This window comes from Geotrypetes seraphini, chromosome 11 (assembly GCF_902459505.1).
Source record: "Geotrypetes seraphini chromosome 11, aGeoSer1.1, whole genome shotgun sequence".
In the NCBI taxonomy this organism is placed as follows: domain Eukaryota; kingdom Metazoa; phylum Chordata; class Amphibia; order Gymnophiona; family Dermophiidae; genus Geotrypetes; species Geotrypetes seraphini.
In genome coordinates, this window is record NC_047094.1 from 102,108,901 (window position 1) to 102,127,928 (window position 19,028).

At 50.0% G+C, this 19,028-nt stretch overlaps 1 protein-coding gene across 7 annotated transcripts in view; it reads left to right on the plus strand.

The window, feature by feature from the left end:
- CTCFL (CCCTC-binding factor like) overlaps positions 1-19,028 on the plus strand; it is a 98,178-nt gene that overhangs the window by 65,282 nt on the left and 13,868 nt on the right. For all 7 annotated transcript variants that reach the window (XM_033915083.1, XM_033915081.1, XM_033915085.1 and 4 more), the window contains exon 9: positions 15,761-15,866. In XM_033915083.1, coding sequence (XP_033770974.1) covers positions 15,761-15,866 — 106 coding nt within the window. The remainder of the gene's footprint in view (positions 1-15,760; positions 15,867-19,028) is intronic.

Sequence of the window (19,028 nt, forward strand, 5' to 3'; positions counted from 1 at the left end):
CCCTTCCCGGTCCCAGGAACGACATCGGTCTTCCTCTCCCGGTACCGCCTCGGTGTGCTCAGGCAAATCTCTCTCAAAGACCCGCCATGCCGAGCCTTCCACACCGATGTCCAAATGTGCACACCCTGACGTTAGAGACCCAGACTTGTGGGAAGACTCCCCGCACGGTACTGAAAAGGACGCTTCGTCAACCGACGAAGAACCCTCCATGACCGATACCGCCTCAAAACCAGAACAATCCTCTTTTTCTAAATTCCTTAGGGAGATGGCAGCAGCTCTTTCCATCCCCTTAGAGCCCGACTCTAAAAAGTCTCAGGCTTTCCTCGATGCCCTAGACTTTGAGCAACCTCCCAAGGAATTTCTAAAGTTGCCCGTCCACAACATCTTACGGGAAACTTTCTATAAAAACTGGGAGACTCCCCTCACTGTTCCCGGGGCCCCTCGCAAATTGGATAGCTTGTACCGGGTTATTCCAATCCCAGGGTTTGACAAACCTCAATTGCCCCACGAATCCCTCCTGGTGGAATCTACTTTGAAAAAGTCTCAGGGTTCCAGTGTATATGCCTCCACCCCTCCTGGCAGAGAGGGAAAAACCATGGATAAATTTGGTAAGCGCCTTTTCCAAAATGCCATGCTAGCCAATAGAGCCAACAACTACACCTTCCACTTCTCCTTCTATATGAAGCATCTGGTGCAACAGCTCTCCTCCTTGCAGAAATACCTTCGTGAACGTAAGGTCCCTCTTTTCCAGCAACATATTTCCAGCCTCCTCCAACTCAGGAAATTCATGGTTCGCTCCATCTACGACTCATTTGAGCTGACCTCTCGCGCATCTGCCATGGCGGTGGCCATGCGACGTTTGGCATGGCTGAGAGTCTTTGACTTGGACATTAACCACCAGGACCGCCTGGCTAATGCACCTTGTCTGGGTGATGAACTCTTCGGAGAGTCCCTGGACTCAACAACCCAGAAACTCTCAGCACATGAGACCAGGTGGGACACTCTGATTAAACCTAAAAAGAAGACTCCACCTGCTCACACCTACAGACAGCAGTCTTCATACCAGCGCAGGTTCTCGGCCAGACCTCTCAACCCGCCTCAACAGCAGCCTCGCCGACCTCGTCAACAGCATCAATCTCAGGCTCGCTCACAGTCTCACCAACCTGCCAAGCCTCTCCCTCCGTCAAAACCATCTCAGCCCTTTTGACTTTTTCCTCCAGGGCATAGCCAGTCTCCCACCATCATTGCCTCTTCCTCAGCCTATCGGAGGTCGCCTCCAAATCTTCCTCAGCTGTTGGGAGGTCATCACATCAGACCAATGGGTCCTCAACATCATTCGCCACGGCTACTCTCTCAACTTCCAGACTCTTCCACCAGACAATCCGTAGAGTCTGCTTCTCACTCCTCCCAAACCCCCCTCCTCCTGAGGGAGGTCCACTCCCTCCTTCTTCTCAATGCCATCAAAGAGGTGCCTCCGGACCAAAGGGGTCAGGGATTCTACTCCCGCTACTTCCTGGTTCCCAAGAAGACAGGAGACCTTCGTCCCATCCTCGATCTCAGGGACCTCAACAAGTGTCTGGTCAAGGAGAAGTTCAGAATGCTCTCCCTTGCCACGCTTTACCCTCTTCTCTCTCAACACGACTGGCTATGTTCCCTGGACCTCAAAGAGGCCTACACTCACATCCCAATCAATCCGACTTCACGTCGCTACCTACGGTTTCAGATACAGCACCGTCACTATCAGTACAAAGTGCTACCTTTTGGCCTCGCTTCATCGCCCAGGGTGTTCACCAAGTGCCTTATTGTGGTGGCGGCCTTCCTCAGGTCTCACAACCTCCAGGTGTTCCCCTACTTGGACGATTGGTTGGTGAAAGCACCTACGTCTCCACTTGTGCTACAAGCCACTCATCACACCATCTCTTTCCTCCATCTCCTGGGGTTCGAGATCAACTACCCCAAGTCGCATCTGCTTCCCACACAGCGACTTCAGTTCATTGGAGCAGTTCTCGACACCACACTAATGAGGGCGTTTCTCCCCTCCGACCGTCAACGGACTCTGCTCCACCTCTGTCGTCAGGTGCTCCTTCATCACTCCATTCCTGCCCGACAGATGATGGTCCTCCTGGGCCACATGGCCTCGACGGTCCATGTGCTTCCTCTGGCGCAACTCCACCTCAGGACACCTCAATGGACTCTTGCCAACCAATGGTCACAGACCACGGATCTTCTTTCTCATCCCATCTCTGTGACATCGTCTCTTCAGCAATCTCTTCAATGGTGGTTGAACTCCTCAAATCTTTCCAGGGGTCTACTCTTTCATCTACCCCCTCACTCCATGATCATAACCACGGATGCCTCCCCCTATGCGTGGGGAGCTCACCTGGGAGATCTACGCACCCAGGGACTCTGGACCCCTCAGGAGCGTCAACATCACATCAATTTCCTGGAACTCAGAGCCATTTTCTATGCTCTCAAGGCCTTCCAGCACCTTCTCTGCCCTCAGGTCCTTCTCCTGTGCACAGACAATCAAGTCGCCATGTTCTACATAAACAAGCAAGGCGGCACCGGAACTCGCCTCCTTTGTCAGGAGACTCTCAGCATCTGGACCTGGGCCACGGCCCGCAATCTCTTCCTCAAGGCTGTCTATATCCAGGGCGAACAGAACTCCCTGGCCGACAATCTCAGCCGCATCCTTCAACCTCACGAGTGGACTCTGGATCCTTCAACACTCCACTCCATCTTTGCTCACTGGGGCACTCCGCAGGTGGACCTCTTTGCAGCGCCTCACAACCATCAGCTACCCCAGTTCTGTTCCAGACTCTTCTCTCCTCATTGTCTGACCCCAGATGCATTCCTGCTCGACTGGACGGATCGGTTCCTCTATGCCTTTCCTCCACTACCTCTGATGTTGCGGACGTTATCCAAACTCCACAGGGACAGGGCCACCATGATTCTCATCGCTCCTCGGTGGCCTCGCCAACACTGGTTCTCCCTCCTGCTTCAGCTCAGCTCCAGGGAGCCCATTCCTCTTCCTGTGTTTCCTACTCTACTTACGCAGCAACGTCAGTCTCTACTGCATCCCAATCTGTCTTCGCTCCACCTGACAGCTTGGTTTCTCTCGGGCTGACCTCTCCAGAGAATATGTCTCAGCCTGTCCGTCGCATTTTGGATGCCTCCAGGAAACCGGCCACCCTCCAATGTTACCATCAGAAGTGGACCAGGTTCTCCTCTTGGTGTCTACTGCATCATCACGATCCCACCTCATTAGCGGTGGAAACTGTCCGACGCTGGCCTCAAGTCTACCTCAATCAGAGTCCACCTCAGTGCCATCACTGCGTTTCATGAGCCTATCCTCGGAAAACCTCTCACGGCTCATCCACTGGTTTCCCGGTTCATGAGAGGCCTCTTCAATGTCAAACCACCTCTGAAGCCTCCTCCTGTCGTCTGGGACCTGAATGTGGTTTTATCAGCCCTCATGAAACCCCCATTTGAGCCTCTTGCCACAACTTCGCTCAAACTTCTCACATGGAAGGTGCTTTTCCTCATTGCCATCACCTCTGCCAGGAGGGTTAGTGAGATGCATGCACTGGTCGCCGATCCACCGTTCACTGTTTTTCACCATGACAAGGTGGTTCTGCGTACCCATCCTAAATTCCTTCCCAAGGTGGTCTCGGCTTTTCACCTCAACCAGTCCATTGTGTTGCCTGTCTTTTTCCCTAAACCCCATTCTCATCCTGGGGAACAGGCGTTGCACACGCTGGATTGTAAGCGTGCCCTTGCATACTACCTTGACCGTACCAGGGCTCACCGCTCGTCCCCTCAGCTCTTTCTGACCTTCGATCCTAACCGTCTAGGTCGTCCTGTCTCTAAACAGATGCTTTCCAACTGGCTTGCTGCCTGTATTGCGTTCTGTTATGCTCGAGCCGGTCTCTCACTGGAAGGTGCTGTCACGGCCCACAGGGTCAGAGCTATGGCTGCTTCTGTGGCTTTCCTCCGTTCCACGCCCATCGAGGAAATCTGCAAGGCTGCCACTTGGTCCTCAGTTCACACGTTCACTACTCACTACTGTCTGGATGCCTTCTCCAGACGGGATGGACACTTCGGCCAATCTGTGTTACAAAATTTATTTTCCTAATGGCCAACCATCCCTCCTCCCTCTCTGTTAGCTTGGAGGTCACCCATGCGTTAAGAATATGCTGCCTGCTTGTCCTGGGATAAAGCACAGTTACTTACCGTAACAGGTGTTATCCAGGGACAGCAGGCAGATATTCTTACGTCCCACCCTCCTCCCCGGGTTGGCTTCTTAGCTGGCTTATCTTAACTGGGGACCACGCTGTCCTCCGTCGGGCGGGAAGGCACTCGCGCATGCGCGGTGCAGCCAACTAGAACTTTCTAGTTAAAAAGGTCCGTACCGGGGCTCCGTCGGTGACGTCACCCATGCGTTAAGAATATCTGCCTGCTGTCCCTGGATAACACCTGTTACGGTAAGTAACTGTGCTTTCCAGTGCAATAGGTGAGACATTCTAGATGTATGGGTTATGTCCCAATGACCACATGCCATATGCAGAAGGAATCCACTCTGGATTTTTTTCTGTGACTCTGCTCTATTTCACTGGGCTCTCTAGCTCCACCTGTAGATTTTCCCTTCTGCACGGGTGCCAGCAGGAGTACGCTTGTTCTGCTCTCTCCTTTTTTTCTTATTTTATTTGGTGTTCTTGTGTTCGGAGCGATTCTTCAGCTATGTCTGCTTGGAGAACATGTAGACTTTGGTTTGCATTTGACAGGTCAATTGCTGGTGGTACCTGTCAGCCAACCTCCATCTACTTCTAAGGAGCATGGGGCCGTCCACACTTTTTTTTTCCCCCTGCTGAATGAAGGTTCGAGTACATGCTGTTGGACATACCTAGGATACTCGGCAATGTCTCACAGGGTGCCGGCTGCATTTCTCACCTCTGCCCATTCCTGAGTGCGTCTGTCGGTCCGTGGGGGTGGAAGTGCAGTCAGGTATGGAGTCTGACTGGCAGCCTGAAGATCATAGTCGAGAAAGCATTCCCAGCATGAGGCAGTGATTCTCTGATTCTAGCTACTGTAAGAGAGCTGAGGTAGGCTGCAGCACATTTCCAGCACGGGTCACAGTGAGTAAAGGCTGTCTGCCTGGAGGTAAATCCAGGGGGGGGGGTCTGAATTTCAAAGCATTAAGGGTTTCTGCATGTCCCCCTGTGTTCCGCCACCTGAAAAATTCTAAAATCACCATTTTTAAAGTTTGCTGAATGTGAAAAATATTCGATTTTTGCATGAATTTCTTAGCAGAGACCATCTTGGATTTTTTTGCAATCTTTTTATCAAAGGCTCCCTGCTTCTCCAAAACTGCAGTTTTTGCCTCCAAACTTGTTGGGGTGGAGTCCTTGGGCTCTCCTAGTGTGAATTCTTGCCAAGGTTTCTTGATGATCAAAGAGAAGAGGTGTTGAACATCAAAGTAGGAAATTGGTTTCCAACCTTTTTCATGTAAAGGGCCACTGTGTGAATACGAGAGAGCTCTGAGGGCCACCAAAATATTTCAATGTTATACATATTACTAATTTTGTAAACTGCCTTGACCTAATTCTATAATACTTCAAGGATATATTTTAAAAACGCCATTTAATTTGGATTGTCAACAGTAGCAAATTCCATAAATGAGATACCTGAGTAACACACTTAAGAGATTGTTTACAGTTACTAAATCAAAATTGAGCAAAAATGAATTAATGCATTTATAGGGTTTGAAAACCATTTCAGCCAACTGTTTGAGGGCCACAATGGAGAACTTTGGGAGCAACATGAGGCCCTGCAGCTGCATGTTGGAAACCACTGGTTTATGGGCTTTTCCTCCAGGAACTTGTCATTTCTAAACTCACACTAACTACTTTTACCGCACTCTCCAGCAGGAATTCCAGAGCTTAATTAGTAGTTTGAGTGAAATACAATATTTTCTCCAATTTGTTTTAAATAAAGATGCACAGCTTATATTACAGAAAAAGATGCCGGTATCTGAAAATTTTTATGATATATTTTAATAAAAGCATTTGGAGACACCAAAAAGCACAGTTACTTACCGTAACAGTTGTTATCCAGGGACAGCAGGCAGCTATTCTCACTAGTAGGTGACGTGATCCAACGGAGCCCCGATGCGGACGCCTCACAAGCAGACTTGCTTAAAGGAAAACTCGAAGTTTCGAGTCGCCCGCACCGCGCATGCACGAGTGCCTTCCCGCCCCACGCAATGCGCGTCTCCTCAGTTCAGATAGCTAGCAGAGAAGCCAACCCAGGGGAGGTGGGTGGGATGTGAGAATAGCTGCCTGCTGTCCCTGGATAACAACTGTTACGGTAAGTAACTGAGCTTTATCCCAGGATAAGCAGGCAGGTATTCTCACTAGTGGGTGACCTCCAAGCTAACCAAAGTGGGATGGTGGGAGAGTTGGCAACTTAGGAGAATAAATTTTGCAATACTGTTTGGCCAAACTGTCCATCCCGTCTGGAGAAAGTATCCAGACAATAATGAAAAGTTAAAGGTATGAACCAAGGACCAAGTGGCAGCCTTACAAATTTCCTCAATAGGTGTAGATCTGAGGAAAGCCACAGAAGCTGCCATAGCTCTGACCTTATGGGCTGTGACTTTACTGTGAAGGGGTAATCCAGCCTGGGCATAGCAGAAAGAGATACAAGCCGCCATCCAGTTGGAGATGAAGAGAATCTAAGGGATCCCTGTCAACATGGATTCACCAGAGGCAGGTCATGCCAATCCAATCTTATAAGCTTCTTTGATTGGGTGACAGGAAAGCTAGACTCAGGAGAGGCTCTGGATATAGTATACTTGGATTTCAGTAAAGCTTTCGACAGTGTCCCACACCGTAGACTATTAAACAAGATGAAATTGATGGGGTTGGGTGAGAAACTAACTGCATGGGTCAATGATTGGCTGAGTGGAAGGCTTCAGAGGATGGTGGTCAACGGCACCCTCTCTGAGACATCGGAGGTGACTAGCGGAGTGCCGTAGGGTTCGGTCCTGGGACCATCCCTTTTCAACATATTCATAAGGGACTTGACCCGGGGGCTTCAGGGTAAAGTAGCACTGTTCGCCGACGACTCCAAACTGTGTAACATAGTAAGTGAAAGCAACCTCAAGGACAGTATGATGCAGGATCTGATCACATTGGAAAACTGGTCCTCGACATGGCAGCTGTGCTTCAACGCTAAAAAATGTAAGGTCATGCATCTCGGCAGCGGAAATCCATGCAGAACATACTCCTTGAATGGAGAAGCGCTAGCTAGGACTTCAGAGGAACGGGACTTGGGGGTAATCATCAGTGCAGACATGAAGGCTGCCAAACAAGTAGAGAAGGCCTCATCTAAGGCAAGGCAATTGATGAGATGTATCAATAGAAGCTTCGTCAGCCGCAAACCTGAAGTCATAATGCCACTCTACAGAACCATGGTGAGACCTCATCTGGAATACTGTGTGCAATTCTGGAGGCTACATTACCGGAAAGATGTGCTTCGAGCTGAGTCAGTCCAGCGGATGGCCACTAGGATGGTCGCTGGACTCAAGGGTCTCATACGAAGAAAGACTGGGCAAACTGCAGCTCTATACCCTAGAGGAGCGCAGGGAAAGGGGTGACATGATTAAGACATTTAAGTACGTCACAGGTCGTGTCGAGGTGGAAAACGATATATTCTTTCCCAAGGGACCCTCGGTCACAAGGGGGCACCCGCTCAAACTCAGAGGAGGGAAATTTAGTGATGACACCAGGAAGTATTTCTTCACGGAAAGGGTGGTAGATCACTGGAACAAACTTCCGGTGCAGGTGATCAAGGCCACCAGCGTGCTCGATTTTAAGAATAAATGGGACATCCACGTTGGATCCCTACGAGGGTCAAGTTAAGGAACTAGGTCACTAGCACTCAGACTCAATGGGGTGGGTCAACAGAGTGGGCAGACTTGATGGGCTGTGGCCCTTTTCTGCCGTCATCTTTCTATGTTTCTATGTTTCTATTTTTAGAGACAGGACGTCCCAACTTATTCGGATCAAAGGAGATGAAAAGTTGAGGAGCAGTTCTGTGCGGTTTGGTGCATTCCAGATAGAAAGCCAAAGCACGTTTACAGTTCAGAGTATGCAGAGCTGATTCTCCGGGATGAGAATGAGGCTTTGGAAAAAACACTGGAAGAACAATGGATTGATTGAGATGAAATTTCGAAACAACTTTAGGAAGGAATTTTGGATGAGTGCGAAGGACCACCTTGTCATGATGGAACACTGTAAAAGGTGGATCCGCAACCAATGCTTGAAGCTCACTAACTCGACAAGCAGAAGTGAGGCCAATGAGAAACACAACTTTCCAAGTGAGATACTTCAAATGAGCCTTGTCAATAGGTTCAAATGGAGGTTTCATAAGCTGAGAAAGAACAATATTGAGGTCCCAAACCACTGGAGACGGTTTGAGAGGAGGATTGACGTGGAAAAGTCCTTTCATGAATCTGGAAACCACAGGATGAGCAGAGAGAGATTTCCCTTGAAGCGGCTGATGGAAAGCAGCAAATGCACTAAGATGGACTCGTAGCGATGTAGACTTGAGGCCAGAATGAGAAAGGTGCAAAAGATAGTCCAAAACTGAAGATAAGGAAGAATGATGATGAGAAAAAACCAAGTAGAAAATCTAGTCCATTTTTGGTGATAGCATTGTCTAGTAGCAGGCTTCCGTGAAGCTTCCAAAACATCCCTCACCGCTTGCGAAAACTGGAGAGGAGCTATGTTGAGAGGAACCAAGCTGTCAGGTGGAGAGACTGCAGGTTGGGATGAAGCAGAGATCCCTGATGCTGCGTAAGCAGCGATGGAAACACTGGTAGAAGGAAGGGCTCCCTGCTGCTGAGTTGAAGTAGAAGGGAGTACCAAGGTTGCCTGGGCCACCGAGGAGTGATCAGAATCATGGTGGCATGTTCGGACTTCAACTTGACCAGAGTCTTTTGAATGAGAGGACATGGAGGAAACGCATATAGAAAGCGATTCATCCAGTCCAGCAGAAAAGCATCCACCTCGAGACGACGAAGAGTGTAGATCATGGAGCAGAACTGAGGCAGCTTGAAGTTGTGGGGGGCTGCGAAGAGGTCTATCTGAGGCGTTCTCCACAGAGAGAAAATGTGATGAAGGGGCGTAGAATGGAGAGTCCATTCGTGAGGTTGAAGAAAACGGCTCAAGTTGTCTGCTAAGGCATTGTCCGCCCCCTGAATATAGACAGCTTTGAGGAAGGCGTTGTGGCGAATTGCCCAATCCCAAACTTTCAGAGCTTCCTGACAGAGGGAGGCTGATCCCGTGCCTCCCTGTTTGTTGACATAATACATGGCGATTTGGTTGTCCATGCGAATAAGGACTACACGGTCGTGAAGCAGATGCTGAAACGCAGTGAGAGCATTGAAGATCACCCTGAGTTGCAGGAGATTGATGTGACACTGTCGATCCGTAATGGTCCAGTAGCCTTGAGTACGGAGACCATCCAGATGAGCCCCCCAAGCGTAAGTCGAAGAGTGGGTCGTGAGCACCTTCTGATGGGGGGGCGTGTGAAAAAGTAAGCCTCTGGATAGATTGGAAGAGAGCATCCACCAGCGAAGAGACTGTGTCAGAGCAGGAGTGACCTGGATGTGTCGAGTCAGAGGGTCGGAAACCTGCATCCATTGAGATGCCAGGGTCCACTGAGGAATTCTGAGGTGAAGTCTGGCAAAAGAAGTCACGTGTACTGTAGAGGCCATGTGGCCCAGAAGAACCATCATGTGTCTCGCCGAGATGGGTGAGAAGACACTGAATGACAAAGATGGAGAAGAGCTTCCAGACGTTGTTGAGGTAGGAACTCTCTGAGTTGTACAGTATCCAGAACAGCTTCGATGAAGGGAAGAGTCTGGGAGGGATGCAGATGGGATTTTGGAAAGTTGATCTCGAACCCCAGACTCTGCAGGAACCAGATCGTGCGCTGAGTCGCTAGGACGACTCCCTGAGACGTGGAATCCTTTATGAGCCAATCGTCCAGGTAGGGAAACACCTGAAGACCATGATTCCTGAGCGCTGCGGCCACCACAACCAGGCACTTGGTGAAGACTCTGGGTGACGATGCCAGGCCGAAAGGGAGCACTCGGTATTGAAGATGAAGATGTCCCACCCGAAATCTGAGGTATTGATGGGAGGCCAGATGAATGGGAATGTGTGTGTAGGCCTCCTTGAGATCCAGAGAGCATAACCAGTCGTTCTGCTCGAGGAGGGGATACAGAGATGCTAGGGTCAGCATGCAGAACTTTTCTTTGACCAGAAATTTGTTGAGCACCCTGAGATCCAAAATCGGACGCAGATCGCCCGTCTTCTTCGGAACAAGGAAGTACCGGGAGTAAAAACCCTTGTTCTGTTGAGTCAAAGGAAATGGCTCGACAGCCCGGAGCTGCAGTAAAGCTTGAGCTTCCTGAAGAAGAAGGGAGGTCTGGGCAGAGGAGGAAGGATACTCTTGGAGGAGGTTCCGGAGGAACTTGATGGAACTGAAGAGAGTATCCCTCCCTTACAATGGAAAGAACCCAGAGGTCGGAGGTGATAGTCGTCCATCAGTGGTAAAAATGATGGATACGACCTCCGATAGGGGGAAAAACGGGGAAGGGCAGAACGACTGACGTTATGCTCTCCCTGAGACAGTCAAAAAGGCTGAGGAGCCTTGGGGACAGCAGATGGCTGAGGCTTTTGTTGCTGTTTCTGCGGATGCTGCCTCTTAACAGGTTGAGAGATGGCAGGAGCCTGTTTAGGTGGGAAACGCCGCTGGTAGATCAAAGTTGGGCGTGAAGGACGAGGAGGAGCTGGCTTGGGCTTCGGACGGAGAATCGATTGGAAAGACTTCTCGTGGTCCGACAGCTTCTTGGTCGCCGCCTCGATGGACTCGTCGAAGAGGTCAGTACCAGCACACGGGACATTAGCCAGCCTGTCCTGCAGATTGGGGTCCATGTCGATGGTCCGGAGCCACGCAAGCCGTCGCATGGCCACCGAGCAAGCAGCTCGAGCAGACAACTCAAAGGCATCGTATGAGGACTGCATCAGCTGCAAACGGAGTTGGGACTATGAGGCCAGGACTTCTTGGAACTCAAAATGGGCCCTAGGATCCAAATAGGCCATGAACTTGGGAAGGACGGACAAGAAAAATTCAAAATATGTAATAAAATGAAAATTGTAGTTGAGAACTCTGGATGTCATCATAGAGTTCTGGTAAATTCGCCTGCCAAACCTGTCCATCGTCTTGCCCTCCCTGCCAGGTGGAACAGTGGCATATACCTGGGAGGGGTGAGACCACTTCAATGAAGACTTCACCAAAAGGGATTGATGTGATAGCTGGGCACTGTCAAACCCCTTATGATGAACTGTGCAGTATCTGGCATCCAATTTGCCTGGAACAGCGGGGATGGAACAGGGAGTCTCCAGACAACGGACAAAGGTCTGATCCAGCAGCTTATGAAGAGGAAGCTTGAGGGATTCAGCAGGAGGTTGAGGGAGATGCATGGTCTCGAGATACTTCTTTGAGAATTTGGACCCAGTGTCCAGTTGAATGTCCAAATCAGCTGCCATCTGACGGAGAAAGGAAGAGAACGACAGCTGGTCAGCCAAAGCAGGAACTTGAGATGGGCTCAAGGACGTCGAGACCTCCTGATCCAATGAGGACGGGGATCTAGGCGGGGAAAAGGATCCCATCGTGTCCTCGAGCTCCGGCATAGGAGGAGGTGAAGTAGCCGGTGGTGAATACTGAAGAAAAGGCTGCTTCCGATGAGGCAAGGCATGCCTGGACGAATGCCTCGAAGAATGCCTCGATCGATGGTGCGAGCTATGCCTGGAAGGAGGCCTTGACAGACGAGGCGAATGTGTCTTCGCTGAGGCCCCCAGAGAGTGGATGAGGCTGGAAGCGGTGGATCGAAGCAGAGGTGGATGGCTGGAAGCACCTCGATGCACTCGCAAAGACTCAAGTCCCTGCATCGAGTGGATGGGTTCCAATGGAGGCACTCGCAAAGACTCTACTCCTTGCATTGAGTGAATCGGTTCCAATGGAGGCATGGGCAAAGACTCTGCTCCTTGCAATGCATGCATCAATGCCAGACCAGACACTCGCAGAGACTCTGCTCCCTGTAGAGAGTTTTCGTACGGTTGAGGCACAGGAGGCTGCTCGACCTTGTGGGAGACCTCCGCATGCCCAGGCTGGAGTTGAGAGAGAAGCTTCGGCCCCATTGTGATAAAGAGCTGAATGAATTGCTTCTCAAGTAAGGTCTGGAACGAAGCCGGCAAGGATGGATCCGCGTCTCCAACGGGACCACCTGCACGGGCTTCGTGCTCCTTCGAGGCAGTGTGAGAGTGCTTGGACTTAGAATCCTTGGGCACTTTGAGCACTACCGGGGGAATGGGCTGCTGCGCTATCTGACCTGAGCAGACAGAGGAAGGCACCGCAGTCTGCGTCGAAAACAGAGCCGGAACAAATGAAGCAGGTTTGATGAGGCTCGGAGCAGAAGATTTGGAAGCCTGGGGAGCCTCGGGAGAGGCCGAAGGCGAAGCACCCTTCGATGCCGAACGCTCCATCGAAGACTCCATGCTGTATAGCTGCTCCCACAAGATGCAACAACGCTTGAAAGCACGGGCAGTAAGTGTTGAGCAAGGCCGGCACGATTTCGGGAGATGTTGAGGCCTGAGACACCGAAGACAGCATCGATGAGGGTCCGTCAGTGAAATCGCGTGCTGGCACTTGGAACACTTTTTAAAACCAGTAGCAGGCCGGGACATAGGTCGGAAAAGCTCCGCCGCAAGATCGAAGCCGCGGGGCTGCGGCCATGTGGCTTGCCCAGCCGAACGGATGGAAGAAATTTTTTTTTTTTTTTTAAAAACAACAAAACACGACGAAAAGCAGCGATTATGAGAAAATAAACCCAAAACCGTGAACTTAGAAGGCACAAGTGAAGAAAACTTTGCGCAGAGAGTCAAAGACGGATTTCTCGGCTCCGCGGAAAAGTAAGAACTGAGGAGACGCGCCCTGCGTTGGGCGGGAAGGCACTTGCGCATGCGCGGTGCGGGCGACTCGAAACTTCGAGTTTTCCTTCAAGCAAGTCTGCTTGTGAGGCGTCTGCATTGGGGCTCCGTTGGATCACATCACCCACTAGTGAGAATACCTGCCTGCTTGTCCTGGGATAAAAGATGGTCCAAAGAAAGAGCAGCGAGCATAATGTTTAGTGGAAATTCTAATATTACAGTCGGAATTATGGTATTGAGATGGCTTTCAGTTTCAGAAGTAAAAAAAAAATCAGCAATTAATAAAAATAAATTTCTAGCTTGATTTTGCTTCTAGGGAGACTAGAAAGCTTCAGCACAATTCCGAATTTGCAACTGGCCACCTCTCTGAGCACACTACCCCCTTGTAACATAGAAACATGATGGCAGATAAAGGTCAAACGGCCCATCTAGTCTGCCCATCTGCAGCATCCACTATCTCCTCTCCCTATTGGCTAAGACTCTTTACACCTACATTGTGATGTCATAGAACTTTATAGTCATAGAAACATTGTAACATGATGGCAGATAAAGGCCAAATGCTGCCCATCCGCAGTAACCATTATCTCTTTCTCTCTCCGAGAGATCCCATGTGCCTATCCCAGATCCTCTTAAATTCAGACACAGTTTCTGTCTCCACCACCTCTTCCGGGAGACTGTTCCATGCATCTACCACCCTTTCTGTAAAAAAGTATTTCCTTAGATTACTCCGGGGCCTATCGCCTCTTAACTTCATCCTATGCCCTCTAATGGCAGTTTCCTTTCAAATGAAAGAGACTCTCAACCTCACGCTTAGATTAATGCAATCTACCTCTAACTGGTCTCCCGCAGTGCCACCTCTCCCCTGTGCAATCTGTGCAAAACTCTGCTGCACGACTCATCTTCTACCAACCTCGCTACACTCATGTCACCCCCCTCTCCTTAAATCACTTCACTGGCTCCCTATCAGCCTTCGCATACAGTTCAAGCTCCTACTGTCCTACAAGTGTGTTCATTCTACTACCTCTCAATATCTCTCCTCTCTTCTCTTTCCTTATACACTTCCCCCTCCCCATTCGCGGTTTCCCTACTCACGATTTCACATAATCGCAATTTTTTTTTAGGGGGGGAGGAGGGAAAACCCCCCCCATATTTTTGTCTTCCCCCCGGCATCCTGGCCTTACCTGGTAGTCTAGCTGGTTTTCGGGGCAGGAGCGATCTTCCTTTGCTCCTGCCCCGTGCAGATAGCCATTAGGAAATGGCTGTGGGGAGTTCCCGTAGTGTCTCGAGAGACCACAGGAACTCCCCAAAGCCATTTCTTAATGGCTATCTGCACGGGGCAGGAGCGTAGGAAGATCGCTCCTGCCCTGAAAACCAGCTAGACCATCAGGTAAGGCCAGGATGCCAGGGAAAGGCGGAAGGGAGGTGGGGGTGGGTCAGAGCCGGATATTCGCGGTTTTTCGCCATTCGCAGTCTGCCCCTATCCCCTGCGAATAATGAGGGAGAAGTGTACGCCTCCCAGAGAACTCTGTTCCTCAGGTAAGCTGTTCTTAGCTGTGCCACTGCCAATTCCAGATTTCATGTAGCTGCCCCCTGTGTCTGTAATAAATTACCTGGGTTTGTCCGCTAAGCCCCTTCCCTTGTTTAAAAGCAGACTGAAAACCCACCTTTTTGATATAGCCTTCAATCCTTAACCCTACTCCTCTGATGTCATAATGGCTCATTCCACCAATAAGAGCCAACCTCATCAGTGATGTCATAATGGCTTGATTGTCCTGTACTCCCCTCTGCCCTCCAACCCAGCCAGCAGATTAACTGTTCCCCTTAACTGTATCCATGACATCCTGTTTGTCTGTTTAGATTGTAAGCTCTTTTGAGCAGGTTCTTTGTGTCTCTGTACAGCGCTGTGTACATCTGGTAATGCTATTGAAATAATTAATTGTAGTAGTAAGATATTGGGCTCAGTGAACCTTAGGTCTGACCCAGCATGGCACATGGCTCAACTAAACTTACTCAGATTAGCAGAACAAATTGCCTTGCAGCTTTTTCCTTTTACTGTATTGTCCTGCAGTGAACAAAAGGATCATTATAGGATATCCACTGCTATTCCAGCTGTTTTACATCAGGAATGCTGAACATGTTGGCATGAATGCGGGCTAAAAGGTTTTCCTGTAAACAGAAAATCATTAACAGTACTATACAAAACTGAGGTGGTCAGGTGGCTGAACCGAGCAGAAATTGAAACTGATTTCCAAAACCTAGTTCAGTGAAACCAAAACACTGCTAAAGCCTTTTGAGTTGCCTTCAGTAGGCGTTGAAGCCTTTGTGTGAATGATGTTGGACTGAATGCGGAATGCTCTTCCCTTCACTTATGCCAACTAGATACCCTCCAGAACTTCAAATCCCAGTTAAAAGCATACCATTTTGCGGATGTTTACACCTAACTAATACGTCCCTCAGAGAGACTTGGACACAGTCGTAATTTTTTCCCCTCTGTCTTGCTGCCCCTCTTTCCTATCCTATCTGCTATTATAGTTCAATGTAGCATGCCCTTTACCTCACGTCTTTCCGTTCCTCTCTTTCTTACTGAATTTCCATATGTCACCTCTAATTATCTTTTGTAGATTGTACACGGCTCAAATGACTTGGCCGATCAGTGGTATAATAAGTTTTAAATAAGCTTGGATCTGCTTTGCTTACAGAACAGTCACCACGAGCATTCTGAGAAATGCAGGCAGAAGCAGAGAAAGGTCAAGGCCTTGGAGACCGGACGCAAAGGCAGAAAGAAAGGAGAGACAGAAAAAGAAGGTAACGGGCCAGCGTTGTTACTGGAGTTGGACGAGTAGGTTAGACGAGTAGGCTGAGAGCTGGGGGAAATGTCCAAATCTCACTGTAGTTCCTTGTGATCCAGAACCAAGTCACTTAACCTTCCTTTGACTTGGGTAAAAACAAATTGTGAGCCCTCCAGGGACAGAAAAATAACTACTGTACAGTGTAGTTACTTACCTGTAACGTAGGTTCTCCGTGGACAGCAGGATAGTCAGCCACATATGGGTGTTGTCCCAACACCTCCCAATTTGCGGATAAGCTCTCCAATAGCTCAGAGAGATTTTTTTTTTTTTTTTTCTCTGAGCACGTGCCCGGGCCCCACTGGGCATGCCCGAGCCCTACCCATTTCCCCCTGCTTCCCCCTAATCCCCAGGATGTTCCTAGCTGTGGCCGGGTCGGCCGTATGGGGAGGCGGGTGGGTTGTGTGGCTGACTATCCTGCTGTCCACGGAGAACCTACGTTACAGGTAAGTAACTACACTTTCTCCTAGGACAAGCAGGATGAGTCAGCCACATATGGGTGACTCCCTAGCCGAGGGATGTACCGACTGGACCTGTGCCTTAGCGCTTTGTGCATCCCTCGCCTGGCTGTGGAGGCCGAGCCGGGCAGGGTAATCAGGCAAAGCAGGTAAAGTTGTGGAAACAAGGTTTTAGATAAAGTGCTGTGTTAACTGAGCAATAATACTCACAGAACAATGAACTGGTCAATGACAATCAATGAACAGTGAGAAACCAACTGGTCAACAGTGACCATTCATACTTGCATGTGAGAATTCATATTTGCCTATTCCACATTCAGTCTAGACAGGAATGCTGGAAGACCTACTTAACTCACAGAACAGCGAAAACTGGTCAATGACAATCAATGAACAGTGAGAAAACCAACTGGTCAACGGTGACAATTCATAACTGGTCAATAGTGACAATTCATACTTGCATATGAGAATTCATACTTGCCTATTCCACATTCAGACTAGACAGGATTGCTGGAAGACCTACTTAACTCACAGAACAGTGAAATTGGTCAATGACAATCAATGAACAGTGAGAAACCAACTGGTCAACAGTGACAAATCGTACTTGCATGTGAGAATTCATACTTGCCTATTCCATATTCAGTCTAGGAAGGAGTGCTTGAAGACCTACTTAATCAATATCTATAACACCCTACTTGAACAGTGTTTGTCGATATTTATAACCCCCTACTTGATCAGTGTTTGTCAAGGCTGTGCTAGTGGTTGCTGTCCCTCCCGGGAGGGAAGAACCACTTCCAAGACTGCTCGGCCGAATGCATTTGGAGCGTGGAATGCTATGTCGAGGCAGTAGTGCTTGGTGAAGGTGTGCATGGAGGACCAAGTGGCTGCATCGCAGATGTCCCCTATTGGTGTGTGGTGCAGAAGTGCCGTTGTGTTGGCTATGGTTCTGCGCTGGTGGGCGTTGGCTCCCACCTGCGGTTGATGCTGCGCTTTTCTATAGATGAAGGGGATGCACTCTTATATCCAGCGCAAGCGCCTGCATTTGGTGGCCGGAAGTCCTGGTCTGTTTTGGTCGTAGGAGACGAACAATTGAGACTTGTCTAATCTGCTGCATAGTCAGGGCCCGCACACAGTCCAGGAGGTGTTGCTGAGGTGGCAGTGTGCCTCCCTGTGGGGAGATGTAGAGTGCCGGGAGGCACGCTGAAGCCACCTTCGGCAAGAATCGGGGGTGGGTTCTGGGTACCACCCTGTTCTCATGAGGGAGTGTGTCAGTAGACACGATGGTCAAGGTTTTCCCAGCCAGGAATACGGGATCTGCCTCCCCCAAAGGTTTGAAGGGGTCGAGGTGAGATGATGCGGCACCAAGTTGAGGTCCCATCCGGGCAGTGGTGGTCTGGCCGGTGGGTGCAGATTGGACAGTCCCTTCATGAAATTTTGTGATTACTGGATGCCTCGACACTGGTTTGCTGTCTAGGCCAGCGTGGTATGCCTTGATTGCACTTAGGTGGACCTTGATGGAAGTGGGTTTTAGGTCCCCCTGAGATAAGCTCAGTATGTACTGCAGGATGTCCGGTATGGGGCAGTTGTAGGGGTCTCGCTGCGTGTCTGTGCACTGGTAGCGGGACCTTCTCCCTTTCAACCCATAGCGTTTTCTGGTTGAAGGTCTTCTGGCTGCCATAAGAGTGTGCTCCACGTGTTGTGGTAGGTTCATCCTCTCATCATCCATGCGGTCAGGGCTAAGGAACGCAGGTCGTGGTGGAGGGTAAGGTTCCCGCGTTGTGTAATGAGAACTGCACTGATCAGGAGCGGGGAGAGGTGGGTGAACCGCTATCCCTTGCCGGAACGGGAACCATGGTTGCAGGAGCCCGAACAGGGCAATCATGATCACCGTTGCTCTGTCCTGAAGAATCTTCTGCAGGACTTAGGGTGTTCCAACTCACAGACAGACCGTCGGGGCTGAGACGGTGATGGGTTGATCTCTTTGCGCAGAAGGTCAAGTATTTTGAGTTCGGTTCGGTTGCAAACAGGTCGATGCTTGGTGTGCCCCAGGTGCTGAAGATCTTCTTCATCGCCGCTGGGTTGAGACACCACTCATCGGGATCCAGCTGGTGGCTGAGTCTTTCTGCCAGGTCGTTCTGCTCCCACAGGAGGTAAGTTGCCTGGATGGGGCATTGAATGGAGTTGGAGAACTCCCACATGTGGCAAGCTTCCTTGCATAGCGAGGTCGACCCTGTCCCTCCCTGTTTGTTGATATAGTGCAAGGCCACCTGGTTTTCTGTTTGGGTGAGGACTGCCCTGCCTGTTTGAAGGTTTTGAGGGCATTCCCTAAGGCCCTGAGCTCCAGTAGGTGGGTAGTCAGAGGTTGGGTACACTGGTCCCAGTGACGTCTGAGGTGCCCTTTCAGGGATCACATGAGTAGTCTGGTGTGCTGCACAACAAAGACCGGAGCGTGCTGACGATGAGCTGCTGGCAGGGATGCACTGGGCCAGGGATGTCATGGCGTCGATCTGGTAGTCCCGTAGGACGGCCTTGGTCTGCGTGGTGTTGATGACTGCCCAGATGAACGATATCCCCTGGGTGGGTATCAGGTGGGATTTCATGTAGTTGATGAGGAACCCCAGTTCTTGGAGGAGGGTTATGGTGGTTGACGGGGCTGCCAGCTGTCA